The sequence below is a fragment of the Lissotriton vulgaris genome, chromosome 7, assembly GCF_964263255.1.
Source record: "Lissotriton vulgaris chromosome 7, aLisVul1.2, whole genome shotgun sequence".
Classification (NCBI taxonomy): domain Eukaryota; kingdom Metazoa; phylum Chordata; class Amphibia; order Caudata; family Salamandridae; genus Lissotriton; species Lissotriton vulgaris.
The window spans coordinates 1361431300-1361446965 of record NC_141695.1 but is presented as its reverse complement, the minus strand read 5'-3'; the positions used below and the strand labels follow the sequence as shown (position 1 = coordinate 1361446965).

The following is a 15666-nucleotide window of genomic DNA, read 5'->3' as shown; positions in this document are numbered from 1 at the left end:
CCGTGAGACTGCAGAGCCCAGCGTCGCCCACTCACCTAGTCGAGGTGACTACCATCCGGTGCCCTCCTGGTGCCACCTGATCACTGGCTAGTGGTCACGAACTTGGTCCCCTCTGCTTTCAGGTGTCATCCATCTTCGATCCAGGCTTGGATCACTCGAACAATCTTCACTGGTCGCCTGCCAGCAACTTATTTCTTCAGGCTCCTGGTTCGTCTACGAGGATTCCCGACGTCTTTTGAGACCTATGCAGCTGCAGCCCCTGGGCTAGGTAACTTCGGCATTTCGGTGCCCCAGCATAGCCTCACTATCCAAAGGGTCAGGATCCACTGTCGTTTTCGATCTACCTAGTCGGGCTCGCCCGAGAACACTAACTTTGTGAAATCTAGCTACCATAGACTTTGTCCCGCATCCCGCGTGAGAGTGCACACTCTGCACCCGAGTCCCCTAGGCCTCCTACTAGTAATCTGAAGGTTCAGTAACGTAGTCCTAGCGATTCCAAAGCCTATTAGTACAGTACTTACCTGCTAGTAATTTCGCATTCCACTTCCATAGTATATGGTTTTTTGTGCCCCTCGGGCATTGGTGTAAATTGTGCAACTTGATGTATTTTTATAAGAGTTTTGTTGTGTGCTTAGTACCCTGTCCTCATAAAGAGTACAGGGCTGTTGTGATTCTAATAAATACACTGTTTATTTTCATAACGCTTGTGTGGTGTCCTTTCACTTGGTGTTCAAGGGGTATATGTGATGGTATAACAGCTGGCTTAACACGCCCTCTAGAGTTTAGCCCGAAGACTGCTCGTATCCACGCTACTAGGATAGCTGGTCTAAGGTTGACTTACAACCAATCACCATAAGGGTCGTTTGGACTGATGCATAGTGATCACTAGAATAGTGAGCACTACATATCAGGCCAACTTCTCACAGACAGCATCATCCATCGTGGGACAGCTCGCACCTCCATCCTGGTCGCCGACAACGCCTCCTGGTCCGTGAGACTGCAGAGCCCAGCGTCGCCCACTCACCTGGTAGAGGTGACTCCATCCGGTGCCATCCTGGTGCCCATCTGATCACTGGCTAGTGATTCGGGACTTGGTACCCTCTGCTTACAGGTGTCTTCCATCTTCGATCCAGGCTTGGATCCACCGAACAATCTTCACTGGTCGCCTGCCAGCAACTCCTTCTTTCAGGCTCCTGGTTCGTCAACGAGGATTCCCGACGTCTTTTCAGACCTATGCAGCCGCAGCCCCTGGGCTAGGTAACTTCGGCCTTTCGTTGCCCCAGCATAGCCTCACTATCCAAGGGTCCAGATCCACTTTCGTTTTTGACCTACCTAGTCGGGTTCGCCCGAGAACACTAACTTTGCTTTTACTAGCCTCCATAGACTTTGTCCCGCATCCCGCGTGAGAGTGCACACTCTGCACCCGAGTCCCCTAGGCCTCCTACTAGTAATCTGAAGGTTCAGTAACGTAGTCCTAGCGATTCCAAAGCCTATTAGTCCAGTACTTACCTGCTAGTAATTTCGCATTCCACTTCCATAGTATATGGTTTTCCGTGCCCCTCGGGCATTTGTGTAAATTGTGCAACTTGAAGTATTTTCGTAAGAGTTTTGTTGTGTGCTTAGTACCCTGTCCTCATAAAGAGTACAGGGCTGTTGTGATCTAAATAAATACACTGTTTATTTTCATAACACTTGTGTGGTGTCCCTTCACTTGGTGTTCAAGGGGTATATGTGATGGTATAACAGCTGGCTTAACACGCCCTCTAGAGTTTAGCCCGAAGACTGCTCTTGTCCATGCTACTAGGATAGCTGGTCTATCGGTTGACTTACAACCAATCACCATAAGGGTTGTTTGGACTGATACATAGTGATCACTAGAATAGTGAACACTGAATATCAGGCCAACTTCTCACAAATGGTACCACAGATACACAGGGCACTGTGTCCGGGGAAGACCTCTAAGGTTGCAGCACTTAATATGCTACCCTTAGAGGGCCCTGTACCATTACACTCACAGACTGTCTTTGCAGGCTTCATGTCTTGGTGCAGAACAAAGTGAAGAGTCAACATGGCACACATCCCTGTGTGCATAGATTAGTCACCCCTCTAGTTGGGTGCCCTATATCAGTAGTGAGGGTACAGGTGCATGAGCCTGTACCCCTACATTGTCTAAGTCTATTCTTAGACATTGTAAGTGCAGTCCTGCCTTTGAGAGTATATGGTGCTGGGAGTTTGTCATTACAAACTCCACAGCACCATAATTGCTGCACTGAAAACTGAGAAGCTTGATATCAAACTTTGCAGCACATTAAACCCACACTAATGCCAGTGTGGGATTTAATGAAAAATGCACGCAGCGGGCATCTTAGAGATGTCCCCTGAAAAACGACCTACCACTAGTGTCCAGGCTGAGTGGCTGCTTTCAGCAGCCACCACCAGACATATTTCTGGACCCCTCGGTATAGAGCCTGCTGCTCTTGGGGGCCTGAAACAATGCACATCCTTTCAGCAACTGGTCCCCACTGGTTCTGACCCCCACTTTGAGCAGGAGAACCGGCGGGATAAACAAGCGAGGAAAAGAGGTGTGCCCACCTCTGCCATTTCCACCCCTCAGGTGGGGGAAGCAAGGTGAAGCACAAATGTCAGTCCCTGCCATCTTGCAGATGGGGGGACCCAGCCAACCAGGGAAAAGCTTATGCCACCCTCCAACTGAAGGGTGGCATATAGGGGGTATATTCACCCCATGGAAGGGACCCATTGGTCCCAACCTTTTTACTTACCTGTAACACCCTAAATCTAGTATTTAGGGGTACCCCTGAACCTTGCTTCCTCAGACAAGAAACCAAAAGAAGAAAAGAAGAATGACCAAACATCTGCCCGAAGCTAACAAGAGGACGCCGCCCACTGATTTGGCCCCAGCCCTACCTTCCTGTCCCCACCTTGAACCTGCTCCAGCGAAATCCTGGTGTGTCCTGCAGCCAGCAACCTCGAGAGACCCGGGGGACCTGCTTGCCTTCAATCCCAAAGACTGTCTCCCGTGAAAACTTGATTTGTTCAAACTACAGACTCCAGCTCCGCAAGGATCTGCGTGTTTCCACCACTCTGCACTCGATGCCCACAGCCTGAGTGGCTTAACACCAAGAGGAGGTCTCCCTGTCTATCCTGAACCGAGATCCGGTGACCCCTGACCTGCCTCAAGCCTCAATCCGATGCCTGCAGCCTCAAACCGGAAGGTCCCCCCAACTGCGACCCAGAGCTGGTTAGACGATCCGACCCTCTAAGGCACCCATGCACCCTATGCCCCAAGGCATTCGGTGGGCCAACTAACCGTGCCTAACCAACCCCCAACATCCCAACCTCTCCAAGCTGTGGTCGCTCCCAGAAGACCTTATCCAGAGCCTGTAGTGCTTTTGTAAACCGGAGACTCTCCATTGAAAGCTACAGGGCAACTGACACCAAAACAGCAGTCTGCACCTGGCCCCCCAGTGCCTCTAGGGGTGCATCTTTTGTGTTTGCCTAAACCCCCATTTGCCCTGAGCTTAATTAAGTCCATGAGCTTTGGTCCCACAACCTAGTCGCATGCTTGCCAGCAGCCACCAAACGGAGGCCCCCTATCCCCCATTGGATAACATTGTGCCTCAGCACTCTGCACCCGCCCCCCTAGTGTCGCTGAGGGTGTAACTAGAGTGCATCCTTGACCCTGGGGAACCCTTGAGTGTACCCCCTGAACCGCAACTCCCACTACCAAATATTTACCACAAAACCGTTAACACTATTTTCCTCCTTAGGATAACATTGCCTGTTTTTCTGTGAAAAGTTTTCAAGTGCGGAATTTGAAAACCTAAAGTAATGTTACTGAAAATCCCATTCAAAGTATATGTACTGTATTATGTAAAGCATTGCATTATCAGTAACACTACTGTAATCAAATCAAAGTACATTAATGTTATACCTTACTTGCTTGTATGACATGTACTCTAGCCCTGCTGCCTCTAGCTGCTCAGCCAGAGTGTGAGTTGGCCATTGGAATGTTGGCGTGCCTGTGATGCGTGGAATGCCTGGGTGTCTGGGTGGAATGAATGTTGGCAGTTAGAGATGGGCTGAGCAGCTAGGCAGGCTGCTCCTGGTGGGGCTGGTACCACACTAGGCTGGTTGGAGTCAAGACTGATGTATCCTGAACTGAAGACTTAATAAAGAAGACCTAAATATACATCCTGGCTCCTGGTGTCTTATCTAAATCGTACACAACATAATTTACTATTACAATCCAAACTGTGTTACAATCTGTATATTTACTGCAAAGAACTTATCACTTACCTATGCCAGGCTTGCTTGGTTCAAGGAACTAAAGTAACTAAAAGAATATTTTTATACAAATACAATTGTTCTGAAGTTGTCTTTGAGTGTGTGAATTCATTTGCTGACTGAGTGTGTGCAACAAATGCTTAACACTGTCCTCTGATACTGCCTTACTGCTCGAACACACTACCACAAATAGAGAGTGAGGTACTATCTAAGTTTACCTCAGCCTACCTTTGGGGATACCCTGAACTCTGCACACTATACCTCACTTTGGTATAGTATATACAGAGCCAGCTTCCTACATTTCCGCTCTACGTATTGCAGTGTTTTTAGTTCTGTTTTTTCGCGAAACCAACAACTGCAAAGTGTTGCCGGATCACTAGTTCCTTTTTGTCACCTTTTTGTGTACTATCGTTTTTTGCTTTTAAACATTTTAAAATTACCTGATATGGCTGCTTTCCCACAGTGGAACTTTAATTAAAGAATTGTTGCCATGCGTCATTACACATGTGAAAACATGTGTGTCGATACACTCTTTCCCATCAGCATTCATATGAATGAGTTTTCTTAAATAATAACTCGAGTTAAGATTGCCAGCAGGCAAGGTAATGCGTGTGTTCCGATACATGCTTGCATGCCATTAGCACTGCTTTTTAGTGGCAATACCTATTTACTTTATATGAAAGAAACACATAGTGATATATTCCTTACCTTAGAATTACCCCCAGGCGTCAGACTGGATCCGGAACGTTTTCGTCGGCAGTAACCCGGCGCGTCAGTAGGTGGCGTTGTGTGGCTCCGTGTCTGTCGCTGGCCTCGTGTCTGCCGCTGGCCTCGTGGTCGCCGAGATGACGTCACTGGCACTACTTAGACGCCGCCCACGCGCGATGATGTCCGTACTTTCTTTTTCCGCACCAGCAAGCGTAGATCCCGGAAGAGCAGGAACCTCCAGTCAATTTTTGACTGACTTTTTGAGGCTTTTTGTCTCCATTTTTCATCGAGTCTTCGACTCCTAAGGTGCCGTTAGGATGCCCGGTTTTAAGTCCTGTGAGGACTGCCATCATATGATGTCGGTGACGGACCCACACCGAGTGTGTCTTTTCTGCCTCAGGGTCGGGTAAGGCGAAGCACAAGAAGTTGAAGAAACAACATTGTTCTCAGACTTACCCTCGCCGGTCGCGCAACACTGCTGAGAGTGCGGGTGGTTCCTTCCTGTGGCTCCGGCGGAGCCTATGCAGTCGCAGCCGGCCTACCCACCCTTTCCGGGTTCGTCAGCGACTCCGGCCCAGATACAGGAATTCCTGTCGGCCATGACTCGCCTCTTTGGGCCGTCGGGTCCCGCGGTTCCGGGTGGGGGTCCTCGCCTTTCACCGCCAGTGGCTCCTGCTTTGCCGTCGGATCCGGTGCCACAAGACCCCCCTGGATCCAGGCCTGGATCCCGGTCGACGCCAGTTACCTTATAACACCTCCACCGACATCGACCCCCCAGCATCACTTCCGACGTCGCCCGCTTCTCGGGACGACGTCGGCCCCGGTTTCAGCCCCGCAGTGGACACGACGTTTGCCCGGCGTCGCTCGATGCCGTTTTCGACACTGCTCGGGGATTTCTATCTCCTTGTCCCTACTGCTTATTTTCGACCTTTATACCAGCCTGAGGAGGAAGGGGAGGACTGGGAGATGTCTGAGGACTCTCTTGCAGCTGCTTGCGTGTCTGAACAGGATTGGGCAGAGGAGTTGGGGGATGCCAGTGGTCTGGTACCTCACCAGACCTTGGCATGCTGTCTCCTCCTACCGTGGCTATGGAGGAGGGCGCTAGTTATGCCGTGGTGTTGCGAGGGGCGGCCAAGGCCCTTCACCTCGATCTCCCTACTGTGGCCATCAGGACTAACCTCCTGACATAAGTCCTTGAGCTAGCAGCTACTCCTGCGATCTGCTGCATCCCTTCAACAAACCACTTCTTGACGTTCTTTGAGCACTTAGTCCAGGCCCACCACAGGGGCTCCTGTCGATAGGAACGTGGCCCGACGCCATCGCCCGGCTCCAAGTGACCCCATTTTCCTCTCCCTACACCCCACCCCTAAGAGTTGTCCAAGCCTCTGCTTCCAGGACTGCCTTCCCTTCCGCACCCCCGGATAGGGAATCCAAGAAACTGGCTCAGTTTGGAAAGAAGAATTTTTCTTCCGCCAGTTCTGCACTGCGGTCCGTGAACACCACATGCCTCTTGGGCCGTTATTACCACTCTCTGTGGGATACGGTGGCACAAGTGCTGCCTCAGTGTCCGGAGGAGACCCGGCCAGCTGTCTCCCAGGCTGCTGCAGAGGGGAGAGACGCAGCTAAGTTCATGATTCGTTGTGGCCTAGACACCGCCGACTCACTGGGCAGATCGATGGCAACGAAGGTGGCGGTTCGGCGCCACGCCTGGTTGAGGACCACTGAATTCTCCGGGGATGTCCAAAACACACTAATGATCAAGTAATAGTCCCACTTGCACACTCTGTTTGCACTAAATATTCAATTCCAGTGTGCTCTAGGGTGCACCCTCCGTGCTGGAGTGCATCTAAATCAAAGTACAACAAAGTACACACTTATGGACATGCCCTTTGATGGCCGTTGCCTCTTCGATGACAAAGCAGACCAGGCGTTAGAGCGGTTTAAGGACTCACAGGCTACAGCCAAGTCCTTGGGGCTCTCCTCAGCCTGCCCTCCTACGCAGGCTGCTTTTTGCTCCTTTCGCGGCACTGGAAGGGGCGCCCCGCAGCATTCGCCACAGAACCACAAGCCTGCGCAGCAACCAAACCAGAGCAGACGCATATTTCGCCGCTGCGGACTAAGGGGCCAGCGGGTGGGTCAGACCACCTCCACCCCATCCACCACTGCCTCCAAACCTTCCTAGTCTGAACTTTCAGGCCCATCAGATGCCAGTGGGCGGCAGGCTTCAACATCACCTCCCCCACTGGCGCACCATCACATCGGACAGGTGGGTTTTAGAAATAATCCGAAGGGGCTACTCCCTCCCCTTCGAGACCACCCCTCCAGCCATGCCACCTCAATACCACCGCATGTCGAGGTATAACTTGGTGCTTCTTCAGCAGGAAGTTGCAGCCCTCCTGGCCAAGGAGGCCATTGAGCGCGTTCCGGCGCCAAAAGTAGGTTGGGGTTGCTTTTCCCACTACTTTCTCGTACCAAAGAAGGACAAGGGCCTGCGTCCTATCTTAGATATACGGAACGTAAATCTCTTCCTCCGCAAAGGGAAGTTCAAGATGCTCTCTTTAGCTCGGGTCTTGTCTGCTCTTGACCCACAAGACTGGATAGTAGCTCTGGACTTGCAGGATGCTTACTTCCACATCCCAGTCTTACGGGCCCACCGGCGTTACTTGAGGTTCACGGCAAGCCGCGTGCATTTTCAGTTTACAGTGCTCCCCTTTGGACTTACCACCACCCCTCGGGTGTTCACGAAAATGATGGCGGTGGTCGCTTCATCTGGGCAGATCAGGGGTTTCAGTCTTCCACTATCTCGACGATGGTTGTTGAAGACGGGCTCGCCCTAGGCAGTCACCTTTCACCTCCAGACTACGGCCGACCTCCTGCATTCGCTGGAGTTCTCCATCAATGTGCCGAAGTCACAGCTGATTCCCTCTCAGAAGCTCCTCATCATCGAAGCGGTTCTGGACACGGCGCAGTTTCGGGTCTATCCTCGCGAACAGCGAGTCTGGGATATTCAGGCTCTGATTCTAATCTTTCAGCCCTTATCCCGGGTTTCGGTCAGAGTGACCCGAGGCTGCTGGGCCTCATGGCCTCCTGCATCCTACTGATCAATCATGCAAGATGGCATATGCGGGCTCCGCAGTGTGACCTGAAGTTCCAGTGGGAGCAGCATCACAGGAACCTGTCCGATCACGTCCAGAACTCGGAGGGCAATGCACAACATTTGCAGTGGTGGCTCACGGACCGGCATTGGGTCGACGGCAGATCCCTCTCCCAACCCCAACAAGAGTTCACAGTAATGACGGATGCGTCCCTCCTGGGATGGGGAGGCCACATGGGAGAGGCGGAGATCAGAGGCCTCTGGTCTCCGGCAGAGTCCAAGCTCCATATCAACCTTCTGGAGCTTCGGGTGATCCGGATGGCACTGAAGGCATTCCTTCCCTCTGTCAAGGGGTGAGTAGTGCGAGTGTTCAGATAACACCACCGCCATGTGGTATTGCAAAAATCAAAGCAGGGTGGGGTCGTGGACCCTATGGCAGGAGGCCCTGCGCTTCTGGACATGGCTGGAACATCAGGGTATTTTCCTGGTGGTTCAACACCTGGCAGGTTCTCTGAACGCCAGGGCGGACGAACTCAGCCGCAGGTACATGATGAATCACGAATGGCGTCTTCACTCGGACGTGGTGCAAGGTCTCTTTTGGCAGTGGGGAGAGCCTTGGTTAGATCTATAAGCCACTGAGGAGAACGTGCAATGTCATCAGATTTGCGCGTTGGAATTTCCAAGGTGGCACTCGCTCGGCTATGCTTTTCATCGCAAGTGGCATTACGGTCTTTTGTACTCCTTTCCGCCTATACCACTTCTACCCAGAGTGCTTAAGATCAGGAGCAACAGGGCCCAAGACATTCTTGTGGCCCCGGACTGGGCTCGAAGAGTTTGGTATCCCGAGCTACTCAGTATGAGCATCGATCTTCTGATCAGACTGCCTCTTCAGGAGGATTTTCTGTTGCAGCAGCAGAGTTCGGTCCTCCACCCGAACCTCTCCGGCCTCCACCTCTTTGCGTCGAGATTGAGCGGCGGCAGTTGATTCCTTTTGACTTTCCTCCTGAAGTTTGTGATGTCATTCTGGCAGCCAAGCGTCCCTCCACTAAGGTGGTATACGCCAGCAGGTGGAACAAATTTGTGGCAGGGTGCACTGCAAAGGCTGTGGATTCCCTTTCTGCCCCTCTTTCGGAGGTTCTTTTGTTCCTACTCTCTTTAGCCCGGCAGGGCTCTGCTTTGGGCACTATCAAAGGTTATCTTTCTGCAATCTCTGCCTTTCTCAGGCTCCCTGATCAGCCTTCTCTTTTCAAGTCACCTGTTGTAAATAGATTTCTCAAAGGCATTACACACCTTTTCCCTTCTATTCCATTTGTGATGCCGCAGTGGGACTAAAATCTGGTTCTTACTTATCTCATGTGTGCTCCTTTCGAGCCCCTTTATAAGTGTCCTCTTGACCCTGAAGACTGCCTTCCTGGCTGCCACCACCGCTGCTAGGCGAGTGAGTGAGTTCCAGGCTCTTTCTTAAAAGCCTCCTTTTCTATCGGTCCATCCGGACTCGGTTGTGCTCAGGCCCCGTCCTTCCTTTTTGCCAAAATTTGTTAGGGCCTTTCACATTGGGCAGACTATTACCCTGTCCACTTTCTTTCCGCACCCTTCCAGGAAGGAAGAGAGGCTCCAACGTCTAGACCCAAAATGTGCGCCTTTCTTTTATCTCAACCGTGCACAGCAATTCCGGGTGGATGACCAACTCTTTGTTGGCTACGTTGGCACCAAGAAAGGTCGGGCAGTGCATAAGAGGACTATCTCGCGCTGGGTCGTCTTATGTATTAAAGCCTGTTACTCGTTGGCTATAAAGGAACCTCCGGTGGGGCTACGTGCTCATTCCACTAGAGCAACTGCTGCCACTTCTGCATTGGGACGTGGTGTCCCCCTTCAGGACATTTGTCAGGCAGCCACATGGGCCTCGCTGCACACATTTACTAAGCATTACTGCCTGGACAGCCAAGTCCGGAGAGACGGCTTCTTTGGCCGTTCTGTTCTCTGGGAATTTCTGGTATGATCTTGGTTTTCAGACCCACCACCGGGGTTGGTATTGCTGGGGTATCTATTCTATGGTAAGGAATCTATCACTATGTGTTTCTTTCATATGAACAAGTTACTTACCTTCGTTAACAATATGGCTGAAAGAAACATTAGTAGTGATAGATTCCTTACCGCCCCACCCTTCCTTCCGTTCTGCAAACTGATTTCTAGGGTTAAGTTCGTCCCTTTCAGGGCCCTAGTTTCAATGCACCAGTTGTCAGTTTCTTGCATGGCTCTGTGTGAGAAAGTGCCCTCTTTCTTGCATGGTATGCTCTCACTTTTTACTGAATTTCTGATGTGCTTTGACTGAGTGTGCCCTGTGCTCCTGCCAATCAGGTACCCAAGACCTGTGTTCCCTCCCTAAAACTGCATTGAAGCCTGAACCCAATTGGCATCTCTGGCCACAGGTAAGCCCCTGGTAAATGGTACCACAGGTACCCAGTGCTCTGTGACCAAAGAAGGCCCCTAAGGGCTGCAACACCTATTGTGCCACCCTTAAAGGGCCTGTACCCTGACACTCACAAGCTGCCTTTGCAGGCTGTGTGTCTTGGTGCAGAACAAAGTGAAGAGTCGACATGGCACACATCCCTGTGTGCCATGCCCACAAACCACTGCCTTGGCATCCATCAGTCACCCCTCTAGCTGGGTGCCCTATGCCAGTGGTGAGAGTACAGGTACATGAGCCCTGTACCCCTACAGTACTCAGATACCCTGTAAGTGCAGTGCTGCCATTAAGAGTATATGGTGCTGGGAGTTTGTCATCACAAACTCCACAACACCATAATTGCTACACTGAAGACTGAGAAGTTTGGTATCAAACTTATCAGCACATTAAACCCACAATGATGCCAGTGTGGGATTTAATGTAAAATGCACGACAGAGGGCATCTTAGTGATGCCCCCTGAAACTCGACCAACTCCCAGTGACCTGACTGAGTGGCTGCCTAGGCTGCTCTCGGGCCTGAAACAATGCACATCCTGGGACGAGGTGCCAAGCCTCCTCCCCCAGGATGGGCAAGGTTCACGAAAGAGAAGCTTTAAAAGCCTGTCGTCTTTGTGAGCCTCTCCAGAGCATTTTCTGCTTTCAGCAACTGGTTCCACCCCCCACTTTGGGCGGGAGACCCGGCCGGAAAAACAAAGTGAGGAAGAGAGGTGTGCCCACCTCTGCCAACTCCACTAAGGTGGGCAAGGCGAGATGAAGCACAACCTCGAGTCCCCGCCATCTTGAGGATGGGGGGACCCAGCCAACCAGGGACAGGCTTCTGCCTCCCTCTCACTGGAGAGTGGCAGAATAGGGGGTGTAACCACCCCACGGAAGGGACCCATTGGTGCCCTTACCTACCTGTAACGCCTCTAAATTTAGTATTTAGGGGCACCCTGAACCTTCCTTCCTCAGATCCAGCAACCACAAGAAAAGCAGAGAAGGACGAGAAGTTGTGCAGACCTAACAAGAGGACGACGCCCACTGACATGGCCCCAGACCTACAGGCCTGTCTCCCCTCGAACCTGCTCCTGCAAAACCCTGGCGTGTTCAGCGGCAAGCAACCTCAAAAACCCCGGAGGACCTGCCTGCATTCACATTCCAAGCTGTTTCTATTGTGAACACTGGACGTGTTTGACCTGCAGCTTCTGGTGCCAGCCAGAAACTGCGACTCCCGCCCACCCTGCACCCGCCGAGCCCAGTCCGAGTTTGAGTGGAAAAACACCACGAGGAGGTCCCTCTGGCGATCCTGACCCGAGATCTGGCGACCCCTGATCTGCCTCAAGCTTCCAGACGACGCCTGCAGCTTCAATCCAGAGAACCCCCCCTACCTCGACCAGAGCGGGTAAAATAATCTGACATCCACAGGCACCCCTGCACCCGACGCCCCACAGCCTTGTCTGCCAAACCAAGTGGTGTCTAACCAGCTCTCTACATCCCAACTTACCCCTCAAAGTGGTGGTCACTCCTGGAAGATCCTCGTCCCCGAGCCTGCAGTGTTTCTTTGTCCAGGAGAATCTCCGTTGAAATCAACAGGTCATCCGACCTCAAAACAGCACCCTGCACCCAGCCACCCTAGTGCCGCTGAGGGTGCCCCTTTTGTACTAACTTGGTCCCCAACTTGCCCTGAGCTTAACCCTAGGGGATTTGCTCCCACAACCCGGTGGCCTGCTTGCCAGCAGCCACCAACCGGAGTCTCCCTATCCTAGATAGGATAAAATTGGGCCTCAACACTCTGCACCCGGCTGCCCTAGTGCATTTAGGGTGCAACAACAGTGCATCACTGACCCTGGGAGACCCCTGAGTCTAACCCCAGGACCCTAACTCCAAAGACCGATTACCTACCTGGAAACCGATAACCTCTTTTTCCTCATAGAATAACATTGACACGTTTTCTCCCAAAAAGTTTCTAAGTGTCGACTTTTGAAAACTACAAATATTCCTTAAAAATCAGCCGAATAACAAAAACGCATTTTCTCAACTGTTTTCAGGAAATGTCCCAGTGCTGAATCTAGGATCCAGCACTGAGTAAGAAAAGTATCGATAACCTAACTTACCTGCTAAGTGAATTTCCTCCCATTAGATGACAATGGTGATTCTATGTGAAAAAGTTTTTAAGTATCAACTTTTGAAATGCAATAATATTCTTTAAAAATCCTACCTCTAACTAAAACGCATTTACTCGCCTGTTTTCAGGAAATGTCCCAGGGCTGAATCTAGGATCCAGTCCTGTGTTAGCAAAATTAATCTGAAAAGTAATTAACTGCATTTTATTTAAAAAGCCCATTCATTTGAATGTACTATACCTGCAATGTGTTGCAAACTGCTTACTTAAAACGGTAACCAAAACCAGCACACTGCAAATTTGAACTGTGTTCATACAAGTAATTTACTACTGAAAAGTATTTTTATGTTTACTTGTACCAGGCTTGCTTGGTTCTAGAAATAAAACAGTATATTTTCTATACAAAACAATTAGCCTGGAGTTCAGTTCTTGAGTGAGTGAGACCATTTGCTGACTGAGTGTGAACGAATGCTTTACACTGTCCTCTGATACTGCCTTACTGCTCGAGCAAGCTACCACTTTAGAGAGTAAGGTTCTTTCTAACTTTAACCTCTACCAAACCTCTGGAGACCCTTGTACTCTATACACACTGTACCTCACTTTGATGCAGTATATATAGAGCCAGTTTCTTACACTCTACGTTCCTGGCGTGGAAATTCTTGTACAGAACTGACGTCAGCACGCGTGGGCGGCGTCTAAGTAGCTCCCGTGTTGTCCTCTCTGCGACCACGACGCCAGCAATGGACGCGAAGCCGCACAATGCCACCTACCGACGCACAGGGATACTGCTGACTAAAACTTTCCGGTTCCAGTCTGACGCCTAGGGGTAATTCTAAGGTAAGGAATCTATCACTAATAATGTTTCTTACAGATATATAGTTACCGAAGGTAAGTAACTTGTTCGACAGTGCTTATTCTGTTTTACTTTCCTCCTTCCTTATGAGGGATGGGCTTCCCATTATATTCACTGCTTAAGATTTTCCTAGATGACCCCATGAAAGAGAAGTAATGGTTGTTTACCTATTAGGGGACTTAACCTTGAACTCGTAAGCAACGCCCGTCCTTCCCAGGGGAAAGAACAAGGATTTTGATGGTGCATGTAGCAGTATATTGTACATCCATTGAAGGAGAGCTGGAGCAACTGCTACTGGCAGAGCGGGACAGGACTCTAGTAGATTAGGTGTTCTAAAAGCAGCAATGTCTGTTTCCCAGCCTTCTGTGGCTGCAGTCCATACATCTTTATTGCCTTAGTTTTTCCTTTCATTTCCTTAAAAAAAATAAAAAGGTTTGTGTATGTTTTTATCCTATTACCTGGTTTATTTGGTGACCTCTTACATATGTAAATACCCTGTTTTTCTTTTAAAGAAAATAAAAAGAGTTGGCTGGCTTAGCCTTTTATTAGGCTGTTAAGTTGTTTATTGCTGGTCAATTATTTTTCTAACAAAAAAGAATTGTTTGAAAGTGTTCCAGAAACCCACACGTGTAGGATGTTTTGGTTATGCTTTCTATGAAAATTCCCCTGACCGAGAACTGAAATTACAGCTAACTAACTATTCATTCATTTGTATCCAGCATATAAAAGTAAATACCTTGATTATTTTTCTTCCTTTCTATTCTTTAGCCTTTTCAAAATGCAGCCAAACAGCTGGCCAAAGAAGAGGAAAAGGAGAAGAGCAAGTTAAAAGAGGCAGGACTGCTTTCGCTGGTTGACTGGGCCAAGAGCGGTGGTGCAGGTGGACATGAGGGCTTTGGCTTTGGCACTGGATTGAGGGGCACTCTTAGACTTCCATCTTTTAAGGTATTGTTCAGTCCATCCTTGTTTTCGGTCACTACAGTGTCTGTACCGTGGTACCTTCACTTCCTGCTTTAAGTATACAAAATAGCTCATGACACTTTCTTTTGAATGTACTGTCTGACTTATACATAGAAAACACTTGATTTGTAGACTTGTGTGTGTACAAGAATTAGGCTATGCATTCCAAACCACAACCAAAGACTGACATTTTCTGACTTCACATTTGAAGGTCCTGAAAAGCATTTGAGTTTAGATGATTGCAGCGATAGAGTACAATTTTCCAGGGACCTAACTTTTATCCAACATTCAATCTTTTATAGATCCACATACTTGATAACGTCCCTGTCATCAAGCTGGAAACCCTTTTTACTTTAATATTAAAACTGTTGCCTACTGCCTCCATTAAAAGTATCCCCTTAAGTGCTGAACCCCCCCCCCCCTTCTCCTGCCATCACTGGGCCTATTTTTATGTTGTATATGCGGGTAGTTCGAGCTTAAGCCATAATAACTATTTCTACTTTGAAAGATGTCTAGAGCAAACTTGCATACATTTTTCTTCACATATAGCGAATCCTAAAGGAACCCATGGCTTGTGAATTCCCCTGGAGGAATCTGAGAAAACTGTGAAAAATGCAGTGTTTTTTTTAATTGGAAAAATTAGGGAAATGTGCTGGGCAATAACAGTTATTTCCTTCCGGTTACTGGCGGACCATCACAAACTGCACAGATGGGTCCTCCAGATCGTCCAACAGAGCTCTGTTTTTAAATGGAAGGACAGGCCCTGGGGATGGGGTCCTCTGAGCCAAAAGTGGCCCAGGAAAAGGGGGCCAGGCGACCCCCCCCTCTCCTGTATAAGATAAACAAAAAATAAAAAAAGGCCATGCCCCAGGTTGAGATGTCATCAGTGATGTCACTGAGCATGTCATGAGTGATGTAATATGTGACGTCATTAGCAGTGCATTGCGAGAGCACGAGTTACAGTTAGCTCTACTAACTATAACGGCCGAATTTCTCAGGTTTTATACGAGTGAAATGTCCAACTAACTATAACGTCCCTAAAACGTATGGTTCGAGGCATGGGAGCTGCAGATAGGACACTGTGCATTAGATCGCCACCTGGTGTTGGGCTCGGATGATTGCAGGTTGTTGTCTTCTTGGAAGAAGTCTTTGCTAGTCCCGATAGGTGACTCTTCCCT

At 49.6% G+C, this 15666-nt stretch overlaps 1 protein-coding gene across 1 annotated transcript in view; it reads left to right on the top strand.

Annotated features, from left to right (window-relative positions):
* The window catches only part of SETD1A (SET domain containing 1A, histone lysine methyltransferase), a 960878-nt gene that overhangs the window by 388608 nt on the left and 556604 nt on the right, over positions 1-15666 (top strand). Inside the window, exon 10 of the mRNA XM_086932054.1 lies at positions 14297-14473. Within this exon, the coding sequence (XP_086788180.1) occupies positions 14297-14473 (177 nt within the window). The remainder of the gene's footprint in view (positions 1-14296; positions 14474-15666) is intronic.